Source organism: Macrotis lagotis, chromosome 4 (genome assembly GCF_037893015.1).
Source record: "Macrotis lagotis isolate mMagLag1 chromosome 4, bilby.v1.9.chrom.fasta, whole genome shotgun sequence".
Classification (NCBI taxonomy): domain Eukaryota; kingdom Metazoa; phylum Chordata; class Mammalia; order Peramelemorphia; family Peramelidae; genus Macrotis; species Macrotis lagotis.
Genome location: NC_133661.1, coordinates 30,779,784 through 30,789,977, shown reverse-complemented (window position 1 = coordinate 30,789,977; position 10,194 = coordinate 30,779,784). Strand labels below are relative to the sequence as shown.

General features: G+C 39.8%; 1 protein-coding gene across 6 annotated transcripts in view; it reads right to left on the bottom strand.

The window, feature by feature from the left end:
• Positions 1 to 474: 474 nt before the first annotated feature.
• The window catches only part of VPS26A (VPS26 retromer complex component A), a 28,927-nt gene continuing 19,207 nt past the window's right edge, over positions 475 to 10,194 (bottom strand). For 5 of the 6 annotated variants that reach the window (XM_074232420.1, XM_074232419.1, XM_074232418.1 and 2 more), the window contains 6 exons: positions 9,576 to 9,732; positions 7,955 to 8,119; positions 7,078 to 7,184; positions 5,992 to 6,060; positions 4,839 to 4,981; positions 522 to 2,124 (listed from right to left, as the gene is read on the bottom strand). In XM_074232420.1, coding sequence (XP_074088521.1) covers positions 2,011 to 2,124; positions 4,839 to 4,981; positions 5,992 to 6,060; positions 7,078 to 7,184; positions 7,955 to 8,119; positions 9,576 to 9,732 — 755 coding nt within the window. In that variant the 3' untranslated portion in view covers positions 522 to 2,010. Of the gene's footprint in view, positions 2,125 to 4,838; positions 4,982 to 5,991; positions 6,061 to 7,077; positions 7,185 to 7,954; positions 8,120 to 9,575; positions 9,733 to 10,194 lie in introns of all 6 variants that reach the window. The other variant, XM_074232417.1, reaches the window with a different exon arrangement.

The following is a 10,194-nucleotide window of genomic DNA, read 5'->3' as shown; positions in this document are numbered from 1 at the left end:
CAAAGTTAATAAAAATCTTTTTCGTCAAGTTGGTTTGTCCAAAGGTAAATGAGTTTCATGGTTTTAAATGAACTCATCGTATGGGAACAGTGGAAGCCCTGGCTTAGGGTGGGCACTCTAGGAGATGACAAACCCTCTGGTCCTCTCTTTAGGAGTGGCCCATGGCCAAAGTCATTCATTCTCAGCCTTGTCTTGTTGCTGAGCCTCTTCAAGCTTGGCCAGGCCCTGCAGGTCAGAGCCATGAAGTCTAGTTTACTAGACTCACCTCAAAGGTGAGGCCCTGCCAGCATCACCACTGCCAAAGACTTGTGGGATTAATAGCAGCATTTAAATAAAACTGCTGATTTGTCCCAAGAACAGCCTCCTAACCTAACCTGTAGTAAAGTCAGCCCATCTTTACAACATGCCCAACATTCCCAGCTAAGATACAGCACTGATCACCAACCGCTCAACAGCTAAGAAAGGAGTCCAGGCTTCTTGAGAATATAGCTATTTTTAATCATTCAAATAGCAGCTCAATATCGGTTTCAAATTCTTTATTATACATGGTTGCACAATTTGAGGCTGGTTAAATACAATCAGTCTTCAAAATCTTTTCAATTTCTAGATTACTACATGCAAGTGACCATGAAAATATTTGGCATTTAAAATTTTTTTTTTTAAATTTCTGAACAGGCACTTACATGAGGGAAAAAAAAATCCATCTGTTTCCACCCCCAGACATTCCCACCGAAAAAGATCCAGTGAGGTTCTTCTGCAGGAAGAAGAGACGGCCCAAGGGCCAGTGGAGGAAAGCAGTTTCAGGACAGCAGGACCAGGGCCCCACAAGGCCGGCACTGACATTTGTCAAGTCTCAGGAGGTTCAGGAACCTTAAGTGCAGGTGGCTTTGGTGGCTCAGACAAGACCCGTGTCTCCGCCATGTGGATATATCACGGACACATCAGAAACCACACCCAGTTCACAACCGTGCAACCTTCGAGTCTTTGAACCAAGGAGGATGTAAATTCAATGTTAAACAAAATTAAGACAGGGACATTGTATGTGTTTCCTAGAGAGGTTAGTTAGCTTGTAAAATCTGAGTTCTGACTGGCCAAAGCTGCAGCTTAATGTAAAGTATGTTTAACCAGACACAGATTAGAGATGATCCAAGGTCCACCCACCCCAACAATCAAGAAGTTTGTTAATTTAAGAATTAGCCTTCTATGCACACACAGCCAAAATTTCCCTAAAACATAAAAATAGAATGCTTTAAAGTATCTATGGGGAAAAAAAACTTACATGAAAATTAGAAATGTCAAAACACAAAGAGAACACACTGCAGAAAAACACTGTGGTGCTGATATGAGTTAAATAGACTAATAGCAAAAAAGAAATTCTGGGAAGATGGCTATCACTCCATCCTATTAGAGATCTAGTTAATGTGAAAGGTTGTGTAGAAGTTCCCAATGTAGAATGGCATGGGACTGGAAGATTCAGGGCCAACAACTCTGCCTGAATCCCCTCAAAACACCCACAAGACTGAACAGAAATCCTCAGGGAACGGCATGCCCAGGGACGACCACCAAGTGGTTCCCAGCCAAAGGCTCTCTCATCATCTGAACACAAGTCTCGTGTTCTGCAGAGAACGAGAGGGAATCAGTGACATGGAGATGCGGCAGGAAGATTCATAATCTATACCCTAGAGAAAGAAAACAAAATTACAAAATGCCAGCCTACATACATGGAAATTTTTAATGTTTAAGCTTATGCATATCTGAGTGCATATGATCAAATCAAAGTATGAAGTTTAAAAAAAAAAAAGGAGACGGCAGCTTGAGAAAGTTCCAGTGTTTCAGAGAAAGCACTTTGTTTTTAACTGGATGTACACCTTTCAGACCAGCTAGTAGTGCCGCAAGGCAGGCAAGTGTGGTCAGAGAGGGGTCAGGGGCCCCGAGGTCTTGTCCTACACAGGCTGCGACCACTGGAGCCCACGAGCCTTCCCTTCCCCACCTCCTTTTCTCTTCCTGCGTTCACATTTCCGGCTGCTCCGCAGACGCCTGTGGCTCCGGAGGCTCAAAGCGCTGGTGAAAGTTTGTCCTTGGCTTCCTCAGTTTCTCGGGAGCTTTTCTCCATAAGATGATCTCCTAGTAAAACAGATGCCAGAACAGGCCATATGAACTGTCTGTTTGAAGGCTGTGGCTTGGGCTTCAATCAACAAGAGGGCATAAATACTGAGCACCTACTCTTTGCCAGTCACAAACCCTCCCCACTCTCTGGGAACCTGCCCTTTAAGGGAGAGCATCCCAGTCACCATGGGTGGTGGAAAATGCAAAGGCTGGAAGAGGGTTAAGGTTGGAGCTGGAAATGGAGGCCATGCCATCTTTAAACCTGACCCTCAAGATGGCAAAGAAACATCAGAGCTGAAGGAGGGGATCATGTGGTCAGCTCTCAGGCCACAATATGGAAGACAGACTAAAGAAGGGAGACTTGAGTCAGAAGGACATAGGAGAAAACACTGCAACAGCCCCGGAAAGAGGAGCCAAAGTCCTGAGTCAGGTGGGGAATTGGTCGTAGAAATGGGGAAGATTTGCCAATTAACTGAATACACGATCTGAGGAATGATGTAAAGAAAAGGATAACATCAGGATTATAAGCCTGGGGGACAGAAAGAACAGTGGTGTCTTGAGGGGGAAAGATAATGGATTCAATTCTGGACTTGTGTGTATGAGATGTCTCCAAATGTCTATATCCAATTTGAAATGTCCAAAGGGCATTTGGGGAAGAGAGAGGTTAGGTAGGGCTGGGTGAACAGATCTGTGAGTCAGTCACCTGAAATGATAATTAAACCAAGAGAGCTGAGGAGAGCCTGAGAAGATGAGTCCAGGGAAGTCAAAGGGGGAAAGAACCAGATATTGGGGACAGGTTGAAGAGAAGTTGGGGAGGGCAGCTAAGGGCATGTCATTTTCTTTCTTTTTTTTTTTTTGGCATGTCATTTTCAATGCCAATCCTACCATTAGTTTAAATTTGTCTAAAGCAAAACTAAATTTTTCCTAAATTACCTACATAACGAAATCAGGAAGGAAAGCAAATACAAAGGCCACTCTTTTTTTCTTCTCATCACAAAACCATGGAGGCATTTTTTTTTACTTCTCCCTATACCCTTTCCCTAGAGGCAATCTGTCAACAATCCTTGTTTCTTCCTAAATATCTGAATTCAACAGCATATCTGAATTCCCCACCTCCCCCTACCACATACAAGTCTCTGCAGAACTGTCTGACACCCTAATAAACTCCTACCTCCATCTTCTTGCCCACAGTGCCTTTCCTAGCCACCCTACATACAATGTTAGTTTTCCTTAAATGTGTCTTTATCATATCACTCTCAGAAACCTTTATCGGCACCACAATACCTACAGAATACAGACACTAAAACATCTTTTGCACAAATTTATGCTGGCAGGAAGTTTGATCTGAGAGAAGAAAATGGATCTCTTCTAGAAGTTGTCATGGTTTTAAGTTGTAATAGTACTATTATAATTGGGTAATATTCTAAGTACTGTCAACTCAGGTAACATGTTAATTTCTTTTACTGAAATTAAAAAAAAATTGTTACAAGAAAATAAGCTTATTGAATAAAAGAGGAAACAGCTAGAAAAAAGTGACAAAACTGTCAGCTTCATCTCTTATAGTGCACTCCTCTACACTAGCCCTCTACTTCAGCCAATCTGATTTACTCAATATCCCCTAAAATTAACTGAATTTTCTTACTTCCAGCTTCTTCCCTCACCTAAATCCTGCCAAATTCTTCAAAGGGTGCTACCTCATCCATTAAACCTCATTAATTATATGCTGGACTATGGAGATTCTTCTTTCCTTTGAATTCTTAAAGAAATTACTGATTGATGCTTAGAGCATTTGTCAAACAAGTCACAACCACTGCCTTCAAAATCAGCACAAAGACTCACTCCAATGATACTGTCATCACAAACATTTTTGAATCTTCTGCTATATGACAACTAATTTCAGCTTAAAAGTTACCCACAAGAAATCCAATTTTGCTACTTTCTGGTCATCCCTAATTCTGATGCTTTGGGTTCTTCCATCTGGATTAGCCAGATCATTCCACACTTAGCATAACTCCTTTTTGACTAATAGACAACAATGTATTATTGTTGAGGCTATTCACACTTGAAGGCAATTCCCAAAGAGAAGCTTCAAAGGCCTTTTGAGCAATGGTAGCCAACAAAGCTGCCCCCACGTTACTCAATGGCAAGTCCTCCAATTCCTTTGATAACTGGTCACACAGGGAGCACCTCCCGACTTCTCTGGTGTTCTCAAGCAGATGCCAACATTCACCTTGTCATACATTTGCCTGTCTTATTCAGTTGTTGGCTCGTATACTCGGGCTTTACTCTTATCCCCCAGATGTTCAGCCCCCTTCCTTGCTCATATTAGATGATTAATATATTCTTATTCTATTTATCTTCATACAAGGCTAAAAGTCTCTTGAGAATCTCACTTCAAGTAGTTTTCACTATTGAAAACTGGATAAAATATTTAGGATTCAGACAGAAAACCAATTCATCTGTAAAATTAACCCTTTTAGAGCTGAAATAAGTCTACAAACCAGCTTGTACCTGGACTCTTGGCTGAAAAATGCATCTGATGGACATTTCTACCACTTGAACTAACTGCAGCTGAATACAAGTTGCACGTACAACAGCTTCCTTTAAGCATTGAATAATCTAGTGTCACTGATTTAAGTGGCAGAGTCTAAACCAATGTCTTCTTCAGTAGCTTTGTTGAATGGATGGTTCCAAGTGGCAAGAGCAAGTCATCAGCTGGCAATGGACCATACCTGCTGCTTGAAGTACCGTCTGTCTTCCTCATCCACAAGGACTAGGTTCAAAAAATATCGTACTGAGAATTTCTTGTTCACATCTCTCATCGTCGGAGTTGGGTCATATCCCGCTAGAAAGAGTCTTATAGGAATTGATTCACCTTAAGAAAAAGAAAATTATTTTTGCTGGGTTGACAAATCTGGAAGTACCACACATGGTACTAGCTCATACCAAGTGAATCATTCATGCAGGCTGAGATTGTTCCTATTAATTAAATTTATTTTAAATATTAGGATCAAATATGTCTTAAGTCACTCTTTATTGATTTTTAGATTCCACTATAAAAACCCTAGAGAGAAGAGAGCAAAGCAAGTTGTTCACCTCTAGCAGGAAGGGCTGTCACCCAAACCCTTCAGTTCACTTCAAAAACACATCAAACCCTATTTTATTCAAGCACTGCTGCCATGATCAAAAGCAGGAGGGAACAATGATTGCTTCCTTATTGAGCTCAGTCACCCTGCTCTAAGGTCCTTCTCAGGTGATTTCCCAAAGGGCAGTGCCAATCTCATGGCATGAGTTTGGACAGGCAAGTTGCCAGGCTGGCTGTGGAGAAAGGGAGCCTCAAGTTGACTGAAGTGATCAATGAAGTGTGTTACCACTGAGAAGGTAACCAAGATAACCCATCATGTTCTGTAATTGTGACAGGCTGAGGAAGGGGAAAACCTCACTATGGCTGATCAACCAACCACAGAAAAGAAGGAATCTCCTTAAGTTGGCTCTTGCTATGTGGCTGGCATGTGGCTGACTGGGGCATCTGCAGACCTGTCTGATGGTTTCAACCCGCTGAAGGAACCCCCCAGGGCAACAGAGGCATCTTAGTTATTTTTTAACCCCCAAATATCATCTAAGCAAGACTGCTGAGCAGATTGCCAGGCCCCCCAGATGCCAATCTTCATCTTCTCAGGGAAGATTAGACTCTTACAGAGAGTGGAATTAGGTTCCAATACAGGTTTGATTTTCAGTAGATCTGTGCCAATTATTTTAGGGAAGGACAAAGATTACTTCAAAATTCAGGTTTGAGGTATACAGCAAACAAATATTTTTGACCTAATATCATAACCATTCCTCATTTGTAATCAAAAGAAAAATGGGGGGAAGGGAGCAAGTTACCTTTGACTGGTGCCCCATCCATGATTTCATACTTGGCAATGGTTTCTGTTTCTGTTGTGGTGCTGGGACCTGATCACACAATTGTAATGGCATTAATTTGAACATCTCCAGAAAATCCAATAAGTCAGCAATCTCACTGGGGAAGGGGAGAGTCCGGCCACACTTAGACAATAATCATATTTGGCCTGCGATTAATATGTGAATGATGCAATTCCCATTCTTGCTCTCTTTTTCCCAAACATCAATCTATGTTTCCTTTCTACAACTACAATTAAAAATTCTTATTTCTAAGCAAGCAGACACAATTCTGTATCTAAAATAATAACTATTCTAAAATTTCACTTCTACACACAAAACAATCTTATCACAATTTTCAATAAGTTATCTATTCTGGTATAGGAAAATCATACTGCTGCAGACTGAACAATGTTCCTTTTAATGTCAACCTGTCCATCCCACTTTCCCATCCCCATGAGTCTCTGAATCCTGACTATCCTATACTATTAAGGATCAAGATGTTCAAAACTAGAGGTGGCATAAAATTCAATTCTATTTGACTTTATTTTTTTTGCAAGGCAATGGGGTTAAGTGGCTTGCCCAAGGCCACACGGCTAGGTAATTATTAAGTGCCTGAGGCCGAATTTGAACTCAGGTACTCCTGACTCCAAGGCCAGTACTCTATCCACTGCACCACCTAGCCGCCCCTCTATTTGACTTTAATTCACAACTTTTTCAGAGTAGGTTCCCTCTTGATTAAAATGAGATTGAAAAAACACCGAGAAACTGGATTTAAAAGTAGAGGTCTTGAAAAATGTGCAAGGATGCCTCTCACTCTTTTTCAGCAGGATGACAAACTAGAGAAAAGAGAAACTAAAAAGAACTTTATGGCAACTAAAAACCAAAGCCCGATTGGCAAATAGTTTATAGACAGCAATGCAAACAGCAGGTCTAAAGAGAGGGGCCTACTGTGGTTCTTTTTTACTCTTTCAACTAAATTTAAGATTTTAAATGAATCAGACTGAGAAATTTAACTGTGCGCTAATCAGATCTAGCAGGACACTTAGCTGATGAGGGTTTTCAACTCACCAATTCCTGTGATTTCTTTCTTTATCAACTGTAATTCCATATGTTGAATTTTTATTCTTACTAACAAGAAATAAATTTTTCCAACAATCACATCCTTTAAATGATATCTTTGGGAAAAAAAGATATACATTTATAATTCAGACATTAGATTTAAGTATAACAAACTATTTTTCTTTTGATTCAAGGCAATGGGGTTAAGTGACTTGCCCAAGGTCACACAGCTAGGTAATTATTAAGTGTCTAAAGTTGGATCTGAACTAAGCTCCTTCTGACTCCAGGTTTGGTGCTCTATCCACTGTGCCACCTAGCCACCCCTAACTATTCTTCTCTAACATATATGTTCATCACTCCAATGAAGAACTATTATGACATTCTGTCTAAACTTGGAAATTTCAGTCATCAGCTTGCTCTACAGCAAGTCTATATGGCAAAAGATTTCTCTTTCTGGAGTGTTTATTTATTAACTAATAAAGTATCATACAGGGAATGCTCAACTGTTGAATCTATTTTTATTTTTTGGCAAAACAATTCATGATCAGAAACTCAGCTCTTTGGGCTCTTTTCTTTCTATTACTCTTCATTACTATTTTTCCTTCAAGTAATTCCAATATCCCAAGCACCTTCATGACTGGACTAGAGCAATGTCTCTACATAAAAGGACCCCACCAGGTAAAGCACTGAAAATCAGGGCTCCAAGCCTCCTCTTTACTATTTAGAAACATTAACATTTTCATCCCACCAGAGTCTTTCTAACAGGCCCCAGTCAGTAAATTAATTTATTTCACACTCTGGGTAATTGACATGGACCCAAAGGTCATGGATTAATTCTCTTTCTTTGAATTCTATGGTGACTTGCTTTTTAGAAAAAGATACTCACTTGGACTTGTTATATTCAAATTCTATGTGTAGACAGTCTTCAATGCCCACTTCCATCTTAATGGAGTTGTTGACATCAGGGTAGGTGGCCAGCTGGTGAACAATAAGATCATACTCTTTTACCAAGTCTGACAGTCGCCTTACTATTGTCACTTTAAGAAAATACCTACAAAGTAAATGGGGAAAATGAGTTAAATCTCCTAGGATTAATTTTAATATTTTGAATCAAGAAAACCATTGAGTGGAGTTCAGCTTTAATGCCCAACTCTTGCCAGAATTATTTTCGACTTGAGTTTCATTAAGTTTTTGCAAGGCAATGGGGTTAAGTGGCTTGCCCAAGGCCACAATGCTAGGTAATTATTAAGTGTCTGTGGTCAGATTTGAATTCAGGTACTCCTGACTCCAAGGCCAGTGCTCTATCCACTGCGCCACCTAGCCGCCCCAAGTTTCATTTTTTAAACAGAATTTCTAATTTGAGAATTTAACCAAAATAATGTAAAACTGAATTATAGGACTCTCTCTGTAGCCTACTCAGATCACCCCTTACCACAGGTTTCTGACATTTTTGATAAACCTGAGGAAGGAATAATTGTGAATAAAAAAATAAAGTTTAAAATTTAAATCAGAAAACAAAATTGGGAAGCTAAACCAAAACAGTCAAACAAAAGATGAATTGTTTTTTATTTTATGTTATCTCGTGGAGAAGGAACAACACAAAGAAAAAAAATCTGACAAGTTATCGGACAAGAATATGAAATACCAAACTCTTATCACCAGCCATATCAGAAACACTGTGAAGCAGGCGAAATGGAAGGTAACACTTAAGAACCCAGAAAATATTGGGCTCCCTACCTCCAGTCTGTTTCAGGATGGCCCCAAAGGGTGCTATAGGACACAGAAAGCATGGCGGCTCCTCTCTGGGACATGGTCTTTGGAGATCTAGGTGGTACCTCCCCCAACCTCCAACTTCTTCTCTAAACCTTTCTTCAATCTACCTGTTTTTCTGAACTGTACAATTTCTTGGAAAAACAAGATCCATAAGTTACTTTAAGCACAGCCCAATACAAAAAGTGCGATTTTAAGAGTCTGAAGACCCTGGTTCAAATCCTGGACTTCCCATTTACTACATGTGTGGGACCATGGTCATGGTGCTGTACTTCTGTGGATCCCAGTTTTCTCTGTAAGATGAAGAAGCTGGACTAGATGACCTCTATGGTCCACATCAAATCTAAATCAATGCTCTCACAGGAGTTAACTCACTTTGTAATGGAAAACAATATTTGAAAGGTCCTTAGACTTCTTTTCTCATGCTCCAAGGATATTCAACCTGCCACCTTTCCCAACCAAAGAGTTTGATACATTTGATGTACTGGACTTGTGGTTCTCAGAGCTTTCAGTGAGAACAAGTTCCTGCTCCCCTAGGGCAGTATTAATCACAAGCATGATGGGGTCTTGTCCTTAGGGCATTCTATCAATATACTGTAACTGTTTTACTGCAGTAGAAGGAGAAAGAAGTAAAAAAGATTGGCCTTAGACAATTTTCTGGTTTTGACTTTTTTTAAATTAGGGTGAGCTCAGGTCTAAGACCCAGCCTAGTCCCAGGCGTGCAACGACATCCATACCTCAATCGGACATTGGCACCAATGTAGGATTCATAGGGCTTTTCAACCTGCATAAATTCAAAGTCATAACTTCTGCTTTGTGTCAATTCTCCAGGTAAGGCCAATTCTTTCACTAGGTTTACAAATTCATGGGTATTACTCTTGTCATTGAAGAGTTCTAAGAAATTAAAAAAAAACAAACAGAAAACAACCAAATTATTTTAAATACCAACTTCATAAAGATTACAAGTGCTACCTCCAATCAGTCCACTGGGCTTTTCCTCACTTTAACAAACACCTGAATCAAATACGTCCTCACTATAATAGTTGCCTAACTTAAAAAAAAGTTATTTATATTGTATAAATTTTAGCAAGCAACACTATACAAAACACCTCCAAGGATCACATAATTTGATAGCATGAAAACATTACCAGTGATTATCTGAAGTTATCCTTTACAGTCAAAAACGGTGTTATTCAGGAAGATAAACAATCTTGATGAATCTATTACAAATTCAACACCAAGAACAAGGTGGCACTGAAGTCAGAAATATAATTTTTCTCTTCTAGTAAAACACCAAGTGGACAAAAAAAAAAATCACTAAATTTTCTGCTTAAGAATGAACAGTTTAAAAAGCCT